Source organism: Calonectris borealis, chromosome 1 (assembly GCF_964195595.1).
Source record: "Calonectris borealis chromosome 1, bCalBor7.hap1.2, whole genome shotgun sequence".
Taxonomy (NCBI): Eukaryota; Metazoa; Chordata; class Aves; order Procellariiformes; family Procellariidae; genus Calonectris; species Calonectris borealis.
Genome location: NC_134312.1, coordinates 144,035,812 through 144,053,619, shown reverse-complemented (window position 1 = coordinate 144,053,619; position 17,808 = coordinate 144,035,812). Strand labels below are relative to the sequence as shown.

The 17,808-nt window shown below is 38.5% G+C and overlaps 1 protein-coding gene across 1 annotated transcript; it reads right to left on the bottom strand.

Moving 5' to 3' along the window:
* Positions 1–519: 519 nt before the first annotated feature.
* CRLF2 (cytokine receptor like factor 2) lies at positions 520–16,049 on the bottom strand. The gene is made up of 8 exons (XM_075135914.1): positions 15,974–16,049; positions 9,037–9,148; positions 8,166–8,338; positions 6,160–6,299; positions 5,265–5,427; positions 3,126–3,240; positions 2,000–2,084; positions 520–792 (listed from the first exon to the last, which is right to left on the bottom strand). Exons 1-8 carry the CDS (start codon positions 16,047–16,049, stop codon positions 520–522), a joined length of 1,137 nt encoding a protein of 378 aa, XP_074992015.1.
* Between the last annotated feature and the right edge of the window lie 1,759 nt (positions 16,050–17,808).

Sequence of the window (17,808 nt, the reverse complement as noted above, 5' to 3'; positions counted from 1 at the left end):
AAAGCAAGCACTTCTAGTCTAAGGAGGGCTTGCAGAACAGTATCCTATCCCTGTGAAAATGAGGAGTATATGGTCTGGTCTTTGTGAGACAAAGACCATTAGCAGAAAAATCCCTTTATTTTCTCTCTTCATTTGGGAAAAATAACAGTGTAGTTTGCACTGCCCTACATACTCCATAAGTGCAAGGACTGAGTCTCGGTTCTGCGAACGTGTATTACGGAAGAGCTCTTGTTGTCTCCTGTCCATAGCAGGAAAATGGAGCTCGGTTTAGTCTTAGAGATAAGCCCCAATTAGAACAACAAAACCTAAGTCTATAAATTAACAGGCATTTATTTCAAACACTGAGCCTGCCCAAATGGTGATAAGCGCTGGGAAAGAACAGATCTGAAACCAGATAACACAACGTAGGGTCTTTCTTGATGTGAGTCTGCTCATGACAAACTTTTCTGTTCAGCCACTCCCCTAAACTCATCAGGATCTTTTATGTAATTTCCTAACACTTTCTGCATTATGCAAATTTCATAACATCACATACATGTCATCATTCATTAAAACCTGGAAGCCAGCAAAAGAAGCTATAGTGTTAGATGTTGGCATCAGGCAGGCAATCTGAGCTGCTTTGGGGTCATTATTTTCAGCTGCTCTTGAAAAACTGAAGATTTTTTCTTGAGGCCCCTGTTTGTCACTATTCTTCTCGTCTTCTTGCTGGCTTTCTGCCTCAATGATGCACTCTGGCTCTTCATATTCTAGCTTGGTTTGTACCATTGCATGTTCAGTTTTGTCTATCCATTCCTAGGAAAATGAAAATGTTGATGTTGGCAGGGACTGAGATATCAATCAAAAGAAACCCGGCTGTGCAGACATTGATTTTCCTTTAGTAATGGCATCTTTCCAGGATAAGCCACAATGGAGAAGATGAAAAGGAAGCAATATAGACAAGCAGGACACAAGATAGCAGGATGAAAGAAAGGCAGGATGGCGGGAAAGCAGACAGGATTTCACAAATGCATACAAACTCCTACTTATTATCGAGACCACATTAAATGCATCTTTGTATTTAATCAGGGCCTTTAGAAAACCTTGGATGTGTAAAATACCTGGTGTTCCCTCCTTGATAGATTCATGCATTCTTTGACCCAAGCCCTGACTTAATCTAAATTGACACTGAGTTTACATGGAGACATACACAACATAGCATTTCTCTATTAAAGCTTCAGTACTGATTTGCATTTATATCTTTCTTATGCGGTTTCAGTTTAAAGCTATCTTATAAATAGAAAGTTTTCAGTTTGTCACTGAAATGATATTACTGCTCTTTGATATTGTCATTGGGTTTGAAAATGTAAATATTTGACCTGTCTCCACTCAGAGCAAACTTAGTAGTAATTAACATAAGGACAGCCCAATTAATACAGAAAAATACGTCACATACGTGATATCATGGACTCAAGAAGCAGTAAGAAAACGAAAGCAAAAACTGTGATCTATTCATTTGACAGCCATTTCATGTCTAAAGGTTTAGTGACCATACACCTCTGTGGCTAAGAGAGGATGCTTTCTACTGTGACTGATGCCTCCAAAGGCATGAGTGCCATCACTGGCTCAGTACTAAGTCTCACAGCACTTCACAAACATAAAGGGCAGGATCAGATTGAAGCAAGCTGCCTGAGTTATCGTGTGCAGGAATGGATGCAAATACCACAGTGGCATCTCACTGCATATTGTGCTTCTGGACACCCTTAAATTCTTCTCCAGCAATTTCTCGGTCTCTTTCTATAGCAAGTGTCTTTTCACAGTACCAAAGTAGCACTACACTGCTTGTATGAACTCTGGTATTTGCTGTGTGGATCCTCTTGGTGATGCTGCACAAGGGGAAGGCTTTCCTCTTGAGTCAGGGAGCACTTGGGGTAATGCCTGTGCAGAGCAAGTATCAGTAGGTACTTTCAAGTTATTCTCAACACTGTAGAGTTCACAGCCTTGCTAGGAAGGGAATGTTTACCTGGAAGTTTCCATTATGATCATTGAAGACATCAGCAAATATGTATTTTGGATCTGGTATAACAGGCATGACTGACTTTTGAAGCCTGCAAAGAGGAAAGAAAAATACAAATGAATGTTTTGTTAGTGTAGTCATTCATACAAAAATCTACTTCAGCACAGTTCTGTAGCCACAAATATATTTTATATGACGGTACTCTAGGCTGGATTTCTTTTAAATGTGTTCTAAAGGCAAAAAGCATTTATAAGAGTATGATAACACCACCAGGCTAAGAGTGATTTTTCTGCTGGATTTTCAACCAGCGTCATCCTAGTAAAATCTGGACTTTATATAAACTTCCAGCTAGTCAGCGAGTGCCATTCTGCTCCATGCAGTAGTCAGAGCTTTACAGTCCCCTAGACAGGGAAGATGGTGCAGCAACTGACAGTTCACTGACTTAGTGAACACAAATGTAAACTTGAAACATAGAAGTATAGGAGAAAAAACTCAACTTATGATCTAAAAAGGTTATCAGAGTCCCATATACTTTCAGCTCATTTTCTGAAATACTGCATTTTTGGCTTTTTTTTTCCACCAAAAAAGCCAAAATCTGGGGCCTTTGCTTGTTGTTTGGTGGTTTGGGGTTTTTTAAATTGTAGATTCTAAACATGAACAGTCATTCAACTGCAAATCCAAATATTGATATAGTCTTATTAAAGTCGAATGCACTCAAGTTTACTTCAGCCTACTGCAAACAGACATTGAGTCTGATGAAAGTTGCACAAAAGAATGTCAGTTCAGAAGAAGTAACCAAAATAATTGGCTTCTCAGGATTTAACTAGATTTCTAAAAAAGAGAAGAAATTAAGTGGAATAGACAGAATTTTATCCTGAAACATTGTCTTTTACCAGAATTGTTCTGATTTTGAAAATTAAAGGCCTTGGTGTTTGGAAGGCCTGGATGCGTTATCCCTCAAATAGTAATTAAGTGACAGATTTCTACACCTTTGTGATGACTTCATTTATCAGATAAGAATTTTAAGTGCTAAGAGACTTGAACGATAGCTCTATTTTCATGATAGCTCCTGAATGATAGCTCTATTTTCATGACATGGATATTTAGTAGTAACCAATAAAATTATATTTACCTCTGCCGTTTACACAGAAGAATCAAGAGGATAAGTATCATTAGAAGTACTGCCAGCAAACAACTTAAAACAATTACTGTGTTTGACTGAGATTTTATATCATCATCACATGAATCTAGGAATAATCACAAAAAAAATATGTGAAAAAAATATTTTTTGCTTTAACAGTAAATATTCCTAATCACACTAGAATGTTGACTTTTCTTTAAAAAAAAAAAAAAAAGAAAAGTTTTTTAAGAACAAATAAGACAAGTTCAATTGTTCAACTGAAGCTGAAAAGAAAAGCCACTCTTCCCCAAACCTTGCAACAAAAGAAAATTGTGCTTTTATTTATCTAAATTGACCTGGTACAGGACAAAGGAATGGGCTTACAGGCAAAGAGTAGAGGTGTTATGAGTGAATTGAGTATTTCTTCTCATCTTCATCACATTACATTGACAGTGATACAGCAACTTTGTGCTAAGATCTGTATTACATACACCTACTTACAATCACCAAAGTTACAAGTGCAATTTTACGTGTAGCCTAAATGTCTTATTTCCCAAGATAAAAGAAACAAACAAACAACATCTTCCCCATCTCAGCAAACAAAAAGTCAGCAAACCACAAGTGCTGATACCCAGAAAGTAACTAGTGGTAGGATATCGTCTAACACACAGGTATGTAAAACTAATATATTTGCGTGCTTTTTGGCATTCTCAGTGTTTTTCCTGCAGCTTTTGTAATGCCACCTCAAAACTCTACCTCCTATTACTGACCTTCTGCTCTTCACATAAATACTATAAAAACTAAATGATTATTCATACAGGAGCAACTGTCCAGCCTGTTCCACCTGCCTGCTTTGTTCAGCTTGCCAGAAAGCCACAACAAAAGTTGTGATCCCCAAGTAAGGTATTCAGAGTCTATGAAATTTCTTGAGCACAGCTTTGTTCATGGCTTCCTCTGATATTAGATCTGGAGTCAATAATAACTCCTTAAAGTCCTGAAGTGAAGTGCTTGCCCCAGTGAAGGGGCTGTGCCAATGTCACTTCTGATCTAGGGACACCCAGAGCAACTGAACTATTAGTCTGTCTGCTCTGTGCTTTCCTTCATTGCAGCTACCTGCTGGAAGCCTCTGGTCAAATGGTCCAGGTAGGGCTGTTATGTGTTCATCCCTCAGAGATGCACAGGGAGACATTGTCCTCTGTGTTTTCTTAAGGGCATTTGCCAGCCACACCTGAGGATATAGTCGCAGGCTCAAGATCTGCATGGTGGAGGAGGCTTCTATGTAGGTTAGCACTGTGGCTACTACTAGTGCGCAGACTACACATACCTATGCTTCAGGACTTCATCCCAGCTTTGTGTATACAGATTTTCTTCAGGTGAGCTAATAGCCCATTGCATTTTAGAGAACTCATATCTGGGTACACTGGACATCTGAGTGTCTCATAGTTCTGATAAAGCTGAGTAGGTGGCATTTTGTGCTTAGCTGATATGATATGAATGTGTTGGGATGGTGTACAGTCTTTTCTTTACTACAGGAAATCTGTTTTTTGGTTTTGACAACCAGTAGAAATACTGTTTCCATCAAAGATCTAATCGCAGTCAATCACACTCAGTTAAATGTGACTGTCTGGTGGGAAAGCAGTGCTGATACTGACATGGCTTCCATTTCATCTTTTTTCCCCTATCCTCCCTGTTTTGATCAATCGTATGAGCATCAGACTGCTATCACCTCTGGTCCTGTAGTTCAACTGGATGTACTTTCAAAACAAACTGCCTTCAAAAATGGGGCATCAAGGATATTCTTGGGGTTCAGGTTTGATGTCCACATATCACATGTGGCGACACACCCCCCGCCCTCCCCCCCCCCATGCACACATTGCTGTCATTTGTGGACCCTAGACACTATTGTAACACAAATAATAAGGACACTCTTAACTGTGCTGACTATGGCATAAATTATAGTGTTACGGGCCATCAGGAACAAAATGGACAGGAATTAAACATGGGCAATTAGACATCCACGTGAACTTTCTTTGACAACAGAAGATGGAGCACAACAGTGCAACATTAATTTGCTTCATGTTCCCAGCATCTTTTGCAGTCACCCTTTCCCATTTGTACTTAGACAATATATGAATGTAGCACAGCTGTTACCTAATAATGTGCCATTCATCCAAAATGTTTCTGCTTCCCAGTCACTGCTGTAATTAACTACGTTGCAATAGGGTACTAGCCTCTTCAGTCTGACCCGGAAAGAATAGCATTTCCTTGGATCAAAGCCTTGCTCTCCAACACTGCAACACTTAGAAGTTCTGGACTAAGAAGGAAGGCGTAATCATCGTTAATTCTGGTTTTCAAGACAGTGCTTAAGAATGCTACACTCAGTCACGGTCACACTAGGACAAGGGATAGACCAACCCAAAACCTCAGAACTGCATTTTAACTTCTCTGAGTTTCGAGGAATTCTGTTTCTTAACTGACTATTCACTATTCATAGCCATTCCTCATTGTCTGATACTGAGTTGAAGGTCATAACAATCATTACATAGTGCACTATGTTACAGTTGCGTATTTACAATATGCAAAGACACTTCAATCCACAAAATATTTACAAGTTATATTTGAGACTGGAAAGGTTTAAGTCAATGAAATAATATTTAGAAATACTTAACAGCTAACTTAAGAATAAATAAAAATCCTGTGTCATCTCTTTTCTTTCATTCTATTTCATGTTTTTTTCTCCCTTTTTCTCTCTTAACTCTACTCTACTTTCTGCTTTTGTCTTCCAAAACTCCTCTATTCTGAATGTTTGACCTTTCCCTTAGATTGTCCTCAGTTCTTTGGGTGGCAACTAGATATAACTCAAAAAGTAAATGTTTTCTGGCATGGCAGGGATCCAGGATCCTAAAAATCTAGCTGTTTTCTGCTACCAGCTATATTTGGAAATATAAGATGGAGAGCAATTCGAAAACAATTCTATTTTACATTCTATGGAGATGCTACTTCCAGCTCCTTCCAATGTGGACTGAAAATGCCATGTCCAACTCACTTGCCAGTCTTTGTCAAACTTGCTTTTGTATTGAAGCTCAAGTCTCAAGCACTTCACAGCTCTCTCTGGTTTATTACAGCTTACAGTAACGGTGTCCTCTTTCCAGAAGAAGGTCACATTTTCTGGACGATTGGGCTTTACTAAGAAGAAGAGAAACAAATTATGCTATAGTCTCTTAAAAAGAAGTACTTTGCAGTTAAAATTATTGTTATTCCTTCCTTGTCTCAATGTTTCTCTGAGTAGTAAGTGAAGAAGGTGGACTTTCTTCTTGAAGGACACACTTTTGTAGCTGACCTCCCTATTAAGCATCAAAATGGAGCCTGACACCATGACTGCTCATCATTTGAGGTGCCACATTCAAAGGCAGGTACTATCTCATGTCAGGAACCTATTGCAAGTACTTAAGGAAGGACTCCAGTCTCCTCATACTCACTCCCTGCAATCAAGAGAAAGAAAGAGGCTTCTTCATTGGAAAGGGATGAACAAATTCAATACCATAAAACGTACAAGAGACACTTGTGCAGCTGCTGGAGGCTACGTGGAATATGGTAGGGCACCTGCAAAAAGCGCTGGGTGCCTACCTGTGAACAACTGAATCTACCACTCGCTGTTTTCATATGGGCCGAAGAACATGAAATGGTTTAATCTATGTAGCTGGTTAGTCTTCAGCAGTGGGAAATAAAGGGGTGAGAATAGTGTTACCTGCTTTCTCAATCCTTCTAGTTGCCTTTTTGTATTATGAAAATTCTGCCTTCCTAATTTAAAGACTTAAGTCTGATCTTTGATATTTGTGCTTTGTTACCTAACCTTTTTGAAATTCATTTTAATATCAGTGGGTATTTAATAGCCAAAATTCGAGGATCAGGCTGTAGCTTTCCATAATTTACCAGATATTGGTGAAATTATGAGATAGAATCATAGAATCATTAAGGTTGGAAAAGACCTCTAAGATCATCGAGTCCAACCATCAACCCAACACCACCATGCCCACTAAACCATGTCCCTCAGCGCCTCATCCACACGTCTTTTAAATACTTCCAGCAATAATGACTCAACCACTTCCCTGGGCAGCCTGTTCCAATGCTTGACCACTCTTTCAGTAAAGAAATTTTTCCTAACGTCCAGTCTAAATCTCCCTTGGCTCAACTTGAGGCCATTTCCTGTCATCCTAAAGATATAAAAGTATTCTCAAAGTTAGAGGCCTTGACAGGTTTTTGTTTAATCCCTTTTAGTAAAACATTATTAATAAATTATAATAATGCATTTGGAATATATATATTTTTTCAGATAATTCCACGTTGTATATTTTCTGCATGATTTTTATCAGAAAAAATCCCTCCACTTTAAATGCTGTAACTGTGTGCAATTCCAGAAGATTTTGATAAACTAATCTCATACTAGATATGAGATACATATTTGGGGGTAAGAGGGATTTAATAAAAACAGGAACATTGTGTCTCTACTAGTAAAAGGATGTTTCTTTTATGCTGTCAGACTGTACCAGAGCCACTCAACTAATTTCTGTTGACATCTGCTGATGGTTTTATGACAGCTTCTTTGATAAGAAGTAGTTTGCTGCCTTGCACCCCATGGAAGATGGCAAAAGAATGGAAGGTTGAAAATATGAGAAAGATCACACAGCCAGCACTAAGACAAGAAACTATCAACTTTTATTCTTTTTCCTGATATGAATACTGATTAGGCCTGCACTAGACTAAGCACACCCATATATTTTAGTATTTTCATTCTGATTTTGAAACAGTGTTTTGGGACAAATCTGACTGTCCCATGTAATCCCACTTAACTGCAGCTGCACACAGGCCTGTGTAATTACTCATGACAGCAAGGGATGGAAATCAACGTGAAATAACTATAGTTTGGTTTTGGTGCACACGCTAATAACATTTTACACACCAATATAACTGATTTCTTCTCAAACTAAGGACAACTAGAGAATCAGTGAAGACACTAGGACTACCGAAGTAGCTGTGGTTTTACATACTTACTATAAAAATCAGATTTTAGTCTTTTAGAAAAAAGCTCTTCACTTCCATTGCTGTTCCTGATAGAGATGGCAAGGGTGGGTCCTTCTGTCTCAAAAAGACATCCAGAATTATAATCTTGGTCCAATAAATAGGTGGGACATGACTTCCAAACTTTGTGCTTGCCTTCATCAAATCTATAAATGAAATAATATTGGTGAATGGAACACTCTTACCAGTAACACAAGTTAATTCCTTTTTGTTCCTTGAAGCGGCAAATTTCATAGTGGTGTGAGGGAATTCATTACCCAAACCTCATTGACTTTCCAGCCCTGGGTTTAGATGCAGTCTGAAATTATCTAGTTTCCTTCATGTTGTGTTGTTGTTGTTGTTGTTGTTGTTGTTGTTGTTTTCTAATAAGAGAATGACTTGTTCAAACAGAAGTTTTCATGAACCTGTTTCCAAGATTGTACTGCTAAAAGTTCTTTCACATACACCACCCACAAAGAAAAGGGAAGAGCAAGCACTATTACTGTCTTTAACCAAAACATTAAATTTCTGTTAGTCATTAATGACATCAGTTAATAAGGAAAATATACACACATATGTGGAAAAACCACTTTCGATAGTGTGATTAGCATTAATATTTAGCACAACGACAGAAGAGGGACAAAACTTTCATATAATGTCTGTTGTAACTGACTATTCGGCAGGCTTATTGATTTGTACACTTCTGTAGCAGGTTGTGAATACAAACAGGTTTCATGCTGGATGACTAACAAATGTTAAAAACATTTTCAGGTACAGTTCACAGAAGACTCAAATGGACGTAGATATTTCAGCCTCCCGAAGTAAATCCTTTAAGAAGGGAAAAATAGGTATTGTCAATACTCACGTATAAGAAAATGACACATTCTCGCTGGGAAACAGTTCTCTTGCTGCCCATGTGATCTGCATCTTCTCATTATTGAAATTGATTATTGTGGTGTTGATGGCATTTTTCCAACCTGCCCAGGGCATTGACAGAGAATATGATTTCAGCAGTGAGTATGAAAAGCATCCCTTGACATTGGTAGGCAATCAGTATTTCAAAGATATGCATGCAATAGACTCTGATGATCATAAAATAAGAAGACATAAGAACATCTAAAATGCAAGGAAACAGAGTAAAATAACATACAGAAGTTGAAATTAGAATTTCAAAATAGCAAAATGAAAGCATGTGCAACAACACCAGAGAGCAGCCCATGGTCTCTGGGCCAAAAGGTATAGACTGGTTCACATGTATGCAATGCATAGGGCCTATACCTTGAGGCCAGCTTTCCCCCATCATACCTGCTAAGGTTTTCCTGCTAAGGAAAACTATTTGGGAACTAATACCACTGTGTGTAAACTGTCAGATGTTTACTGTAAGAAACAAGGGACTAGCACCACAGGTCAAGACCAGGTCAAGACCCATATGAACCCAGAGCAGATCAGCACAAGTAGGTGTACTGCATATTTGATCTATGTAGTTCTGGCTAATTCCACCTTACAGACAAGCAAGATCATTTAATGTCCTCTGACTGCATGCAGATATTATTTCCTCTCCTGACCTTCTCCTTGTTATAGCTCTTGCTAGGGACACAGGTATTTTAAATCTGTGTCCATCAGGATTCCACAATCAGACACTGAAGATAGATCTGACATTGAAAAATGGAGAATTTGAGGGAGGAAGGATTAGAAATCCATTCTATATCAAGGAGAAGGACAAGTTATTTATTTTGCATTCTATAAGATGTGAAATTATATTTACTTGAATGAATAAATAGGAAGAAAATGTATCTTGAATATCAGCAAGAAACCACTTGAGGGTAAAATTTTCAGACTGCTGTCTCCAGACATGAAGTGTCTACCACTAAAAACTTTTGCTGGAATTTTCCTTCCTAGCAGGAGAATAGGGGATTTTAGCTTTGATTGCTGTCTACGTTTTATGCCACTCTGGACTTCTGGAAGGGTTTACAGTGGAAAAATTTTAAAACTTTTCTTATGAGCTTTTTATCACATACAGTGATCCTGAATGTTCATGGGAATCAGGCCTAACTATCCTCATGGTTGCTATCTTTTGCTCCATAATCAACACCAAGAAAGGCAGGCACGTGGTTTCAAGTAACCGTTTTGCCTATTTCATGGCTATATCTATGTGTCCAGGCGTTTCATGACTTCTGTAACTAAAGTTAGTCAAAACATTTTTGTGTAAGTGTAATTGTGTTGTAACGTGTTGTTTTGTCAAAATCATTCAGGAGACAGTTATGACAGAAACCCAAGAGACACTGGGTAGATGTAGCTGCAGGTTCCTGCTATGTGATTCATGGAGCCCTGGTAAAAAAGATTCTGGTCTTACTCAAGAGAAGGACTTGAAACTAACTCCTCCATCTCCTAACTAATGCCTGCAGGTTTGTTCTGTATTGTTTTCTCAAACTGAAAATCTCCTGTGTTTTTCTGAAGAATAGAGAAGTCAGTACCATTACACGCTGAAGTAAAAACAGAACTTCAAAACCTCAAAACCTATCATAAAATGGAATTTATCCAGCCAGTTCTACCTCTGTTAAAAGAGGTAGCCCTTGTTTCCTAACTCCTCAAGCCCTTTGTAAGTCCCCTCACCAGGTCTAAGAGATGATCTTGGCTTTAACTAAAACCACTAAGAAATATGATAGCAAAGTGCCTAACAGTTGATTCTTGGTCTGCAATTGCCCTAACAAACACACTTTAATTTTTATAGATTAAATTCTCGCATGGTTGTGCTGCACAGTATCTAGTGTTATGCTTAGTGTAACTGAAATCCATACAACTACTTGGACTTAGATTTTCTATATAGTTAAACATATATTTAATGCATATTTGAGTGTATAATTACATGTTTTACATCTTTAAATAAAATTAACATTATAAAAAAGAATATAAATATTACCGAATGGAGAATACTGTACTGTCCTGAGATCATTTTTATGAGTATAGAATGAATCCTTTCAATTCCCTTTAGAAGCAACAAAATATGTACTTTCCACCTTTTGATAATTAATCTGATTGCAGATATTTTCACTTTGAGAAAGAACTGCTAATGTCCATGCTTCAATTATGAAAATAAAAACAGGACGAGTACTTGCTTTCTTAATCACATATTTTCAAGGACAATTGATTTCAAAATTAATTTACGATGTTGTTTCTATGTGCACAATAGTTTGGCACAATGACAGATGGCAAAATGCTGATTGTAGGGCATGTTTTTGAACCAATTTTTAAGTCAAACATGAACAAAATTCTTCAGTTTAATCTCAGAAGGTGGCTTAACATCTCTGCAGAGAGCTGTGCACACACAACTTCCAGCGCTTGGAATAGGTTATGTGCTAAGCAGAGAGGCATGCAGTCTCGCCAGTAGGACATAACAAAGAGTGGGTATCTGAGAGGCTACCTTGGGCATAGCCAACTAATCCAGGCTGTGCCAGGACCCTTACCAGACGAAGGGTGCCAGCTCAAAACCCTCACTTGGACTTGGGCACCTGGGCAGCCCCACTGAAAAACACAGCAGTGATTTTTCCATTATTTGGAGGGTGGGCTCAACATCCACCGTTTATCCCATTGCTCTCTGGCTGTGAGGTTGCAGCAGTTGGCCCACGATGTGAAAGATCTGCTTGCATTGATTTCCAGTGTTAAGCAAATGGTGCGGGTTGGGTTTATATCTGAGACTGGTCTCGGGTTGCTCAGTACTATGGAGCTGCTAGTATCGGAAGTCTGAAGGGAATTGTAAAGCAAAGAGGTAACTTTATTGGTGAAAAGTAGGTGCTTGCAGATGTCAAATGATCGGTAAAGGTTTTGGGGGATCTTGTAGAATTTGCTATGAAAAATGGTTCTAATCGCTCTAAGGCGTTCAGTCAATTTGGTCACAAGGGCTGTACAGGTACAGAAAAAAGGAAGGAAGAGGAAAAAGGGAGTTTATAACCTAAACAGTCAACACCATTAAAAGAAGAGAAGAAAGGAGAGGAAAAGCTTGTTTTAAATACCTCCAAGAGGAAAATACTGCAATGCTGTGAGTTTTATCCCTCCAAGTTCAGAGTGGTAAAATAATACTGTACTGCTTAGTCTTTCTGAATGAATTTTTGCTTACTGGGCAGTATAAATAACTTTTTTTTTTTTTAAATTATATTTATAGGGAAATTGGTGGAATTGACACAAATAGCACTGGTTCATTAATTGTGATATAAATCACACAGAATCTGTTCATGCAAATTTTTTGTATACACCTGACAAAAACTATGGTGCCAATATTTAGATTGAATAGGTGATGTGTGCTTGGGAAGCTCCTTGAACCTGTGACTATGTATCCCACAACCCTGACACTGCCAGCAGAGAAATAAGAGTAAAGATTTTGGTAAACCCACCCTTTCCTTTTCGTACAGGCCAACTCTTGAAATCCTTTTTCAAGGTGCCACATTTTCCCTCAATTCCAATGCAAAAAGGACACCAGCATCAAAACCCTGAATCGCATAAAGTTCTTTTAATGGAGTGTTCGATCTCTTCAAACTGGCAGTGGGTGAGTTCAAGGTGTGGTTGGCTCTAGATATGGATAATAAGGAAACCAGAGGGACCACACAGGATTTTCACACACTAAGGAGTGGACACTAGGTAAAAGCTGAGGGTCTGATCTGACTGGCCTGTTGAAAGGCAACAAAAGGCACCAATTCATTCTGAACTTTGGACAACACTCATTATTCTCTATTTTTCAGCATATTATGATAGCTCTACACTACTTATTAGAGACTGCAATTCAGAGATGCACACTAAATCTTGGGTTTGGCAATGCATATTTTTTTGGATGACAGAAGAATACCAGTTTCGCTCCAGTCCTGCAGTGATTTATCGATGGATTTAACATTCTGAGTAGTCCACTTGACTTCAGCAGGATTACTCAGAGCACATCAACTTAACAACACATATAAATCTTTCTAAGATCAGAAGCTTTTTCTGCAAAACACCTACATATTACGAATTGAAACTCTGGGATTTTAACATTTAAATATAGACTCCAGCAACTGCAGCTATTTATGTACTAAAATTGAAGGTAATATGTTATTAAATACTTTAACAATAAATAGAATCATTTAATAGAAATGAACAGAAATTGTAATAAACTATCTGGTGATATACACATATTCTTTCCTGTGCTCTAATTTTTAAGAACTTCATAAGAAATCAGTCTTAACATAATTAAGTAGCTATGTAGGACAGAAAAGGCTTTACCAATTTTTATTATTAAAGACTGTGTTTCTAGAGCTCTAGTCAGGGCAATTTTCTACTGTGCTTTCTAATTTCATGAGTTTTGTAGCCTTTTTGAATGCAGTATGAGTTGTGTTTTGTGTAAAAGTTCAGTAAACCTTTGCATGCATCTTTTCAAATTATAGCATGTATAAGTTGCATAATTCGCATTTCAACATGAAAAGATGCATAGCCTAAGTGAGGTTTTTAAAGTTTGGATTAAATAGACATCAAATCCTCTGTGGATATGTACAGGTTATCTGAAATATGGTATTTCCTTCTGATGATCTTTCCTTTGCCTTTAACTGAGCGGGTGTTTAATTTCCTTTTTTTTTTTTTTGAAGTCATGCTTCAGGCATGGAGGCAGAATCATTTATATCTTTTGTTAATGGAAAGAGATAGAAAGAAAGAGAACAGGGGGACCATTTCTCTCCCTTTCTTTATGATGGAATTTTTATGAATCCACCTGTAACACCATGGATCGTTCTCAGCTAATGAGCCAGCTCTTCCACAGTAATTGTAATTATTTAAAACATTCTTCTATTCATGATCCTAAAGTCCAAAGTAACACATTTATCATTTTTCTTTGTATTATGACAATGGAAAGGTCAAAAACATTACAAATAGGCAATCCCTGGGCTGAAGAGGGGTGGCAGCAACTTTCTGAGGATGGCCTGCTGGTCTAGCTAGGTATGCAGTATTTTGCAGTGCTGTAGGACACATACCAGTGCCCTGGAGCATGACCTTCAGTGAGAATTATCCAAGTCTACATCTTGGCTAAAACCAGATGGGAACTGGTAGTGCTCCACGTAAGACTTAAACCTCAGAGGCACTGCTGGGCTCCTAGCGCTTCTCAGTGGAAAATACCACTATGGTGTGTGGAGAAAGTACTTTTATACGGGGAAAAAAGGAAATTTCCTTGGGCAATAAATTATGCAGGCACAACCATGAGCAAAAAGATGAGCAAGTACATTCCATCTCCAAGACACTTTTCAAGGTTTATTGCTGAGAAAAAATACTATTGAAGGGGAACATTGTAAAAAGGCTGAATGTCATGGAACAGATCAAAAGAGAAGGAGAGGCAGAATGTCAATCTGCAAAGATAACAGAATGGAACATGCATGTACTGGAACAGTTGCAACCTCACTGAAACATAACAAAGAAGAAAAACCACTTTTGATTTCCTTACACTGATGAAACCTGATAAGTAACCACATGTTGAACTTCCACATATTGCAGCACACTGTATAGAAACTACTGGAGAGCAAGACCCAGATCTGAGCCTACAGTCTTTAGTTACCCTTAATACTACTGATCTATGAGAACAGTTTCATTTCATTAGTAGGAACACACGTAGGCAAAAGAGCAACTCCTTGCGCACAAGACTGCTGAATTGAAGGCACAGGACAGAGATGGAATAGAAAACCTCTTTTCAAGAAAAGGAACAAGAGAGTAAGAGAGAGTTTTTCATAGACATTTTGAGGCAAGGCATAATTCTTATAGTATAATTCTTATAACCCATCAAACTGAGTGGGTTTTTTTTTCAGAAGATCGCCATTGCTAGGCATGGTGCATCAAATAGGCATTTGCATCAAATAAGCACCAGAACTGTAATTTTCAACTTTTGTTCCACAAAGTCATGCCATCAGTACAGCATGGCTATAGGTGGTTGCCATCTCAGGACAGGGAAGATTCATGTCCCCTCACAGGAGAGCCAGTGACTCACAGGAGCAATTAACACTGGAGAATCAGGTGGTGCTGCATTGCCGAAAATGGTATTTACCGTACGTACAGCAGAAGAGTGAGCTGATTTATAGGTTGATAAGATGAGAGCATAACTTTAAAGTATTTCTCTCTCCTTATAAAATGAAGGACAGGGAACTTGTGATAATTTAACAAGAGTGAAGATTAGATTATCGGTCTATGTGTTGGGCTTTATGTTTGATTTCTGTAAGAACCCATTTATCTCTGGCAAGCTATAAGTAATGGCATTGCAGACAAACACATGAAATAGATATGTTCTTATATTTAGGTAGCCAGATAACCAGTGTTTAATGTCTTTATTAATTTTGCTGTTTAATAGTATTTTTACCTTGATGCTTTCTTAGGGGCAAGACATTGCTGGATATTTTCCCATGGTGTTCATTCTTCCAGAATACTAAGCACTGAAGTCTTACCCGGAATCTGTTTTATTGATCTTTGTTCAATGTGAAAGCTAGTCTTTTTTGGATGCAGTCTACTCTGTTATAACCTATGCTTTACACAGTAAGTAGTCCTGCTTAAAGAACAGACACAAGCTTAGCTAGTTCTGCCTTGATTTTTAATTAGAAAACTATCATAAAAATGTGTTTTCATCATCATTATTGTTTTTTTTTTTTTAAGAATCCACTTTCATCTCTGCTGGATATCAATTTCTGTTTCATTGATACTTTTCATCAAAAAAAGTACTGAATATTGTAACACATGAGGTAAAGTATGCACAGAAATATTGCTAACTAATATATCAATTTCTTAAATAATATCTGTGGATTTGAACTTACCAGGAGATTGTGACTGAGAAGCCACCAGATTGCCCAGTGTGAAGATCATTGAACATGCTTGAAAGATGAGTCTCATGGTTGGAATGACACAACAGACTGTGAAGAGATGAGTAATCGTAATCTCTGGACTTTACTATTTGATCGCTTTATACCAGAGGCTGGAGGGAACTGGAGGAAATGACTACAGGAAATAAAAAATCTCTAGCTGTAAACAAATCAGAAGTGCAGGACTTTGGAATGCACACCTTCTTCATACTATGTTAAGGAAAATAAAATTAATTTCTCAGAATATGAGTATCTCTCTTGTCAGCACTTTGCTTTATCTTTTCACAGCTGTATCAATCAGAGGTGACCATAGCCCTGATCCAAATGAGGACCAGGTAGCTGTGCATAGCTGTGGCCACATCTTATCATGGATGAAGACACTGACCTCAAAGTGTCCAGTGACCTGAGGGTAGGGGAGGTACAAACAGCCTTCCTCCCCACTTACAAATCAGGAACTGTTCCTGCTGGCAGATGTTTATATTGCCACTCCACATGCCTGGTGCACCTCATCTGGCTTGAGCCACTCTGTCCCAAAATCAGAGGCAGAAGTTGTGGTCCTTTTCATGACAGAGAGAGCTGAGCTGCTAGGGGTAGTGAGGTTATTACACAAGAGGTAGCACTAGGATTAATTTCCTCCTGTGTTACCTGGACACATATATGCTGCTATAGCTTCCAGATATATCCATATACCTAACATCATGTATATATACACACACATTATACCTATACGTTATTGTCTTGGTTTAACCCTAGCCAGCAACTAAACCCCACACAGCCGCTCACTCACTCCCCTCACCTCTGGTGGCATGGGGGAAAAAATCAGGAGGGTAAAGTGAGAAAACTCATGGGTTGAGAAAAAGACAGTTTAATAATTGAAATAAAATGGAGTAAAATAGTAGTAGTAGTAGTAGTAGTAGTAGTAGTAGTAGTAATGATAATAATAATAATAATAATAATAATAATAATAATAATAATAATAGAATATGCAAAGCAACTGATGCACGATGCAATTGCTCACCACCCGCCGACCGATGCCCAGCCAGTCCCCGAGTGGCAATCGCTGCCCCCCCCAGCCAACTCCCCCAGTTTATAGCTGGTCTCAAGCTTTTTCTGTGCTTGTACCAGAAAAGTACAGGAACCTTCTTCTCATGCAGGGGCATGCTTGGGCAGATGAATGACTCAGTCATACTGCATGCAAAGTGACCTGGGCACACACCCCATACTGCCTACTTGTCCCCTAGACTACTTTTTGCCTCCAGTTTCTCAAGTAAAGAGAGTGGAAGTTTGTCTGCTACACATGGTACTAGGTAGGGAGCTGGATCATGGCTGGGAATATACCCAGAAGTGCTACCATGATTTCTGTTTAGGCTTATTTTCATTCCTCTCAGAGCCTTCCCTCACATGTTCACTGTCCTTTTTAACCCAGCAATGCTGTTTATCAGATGAGACCCTTATCAGCTTTGTCACATCATCAAAGCCTCCAGCCAGGTGTTGTGATACCAGTTTTGATGTGGCTATTCACTTTTCTTGGGTTGGCTGCTTTCACTGGCTTATCCATTGCATGTCCCAGGAAGACCTATTCAAATCTCAGTGACTCTTGGAAACCCCAGCACGACTGTCTGACAGACATACAGTACTCTGTTAACTGTCTAGCCCCTGCTTTGATCAAGATCCTCCAGGGAGGCATTAATTCCTGGAACTAAAATAACAACCAACACAGAACTGAAATACTAAACTAGGTCGTAGGTGATAGTTAATCATCTGAAAGCTGAAATTGCTCACGGTTTCCA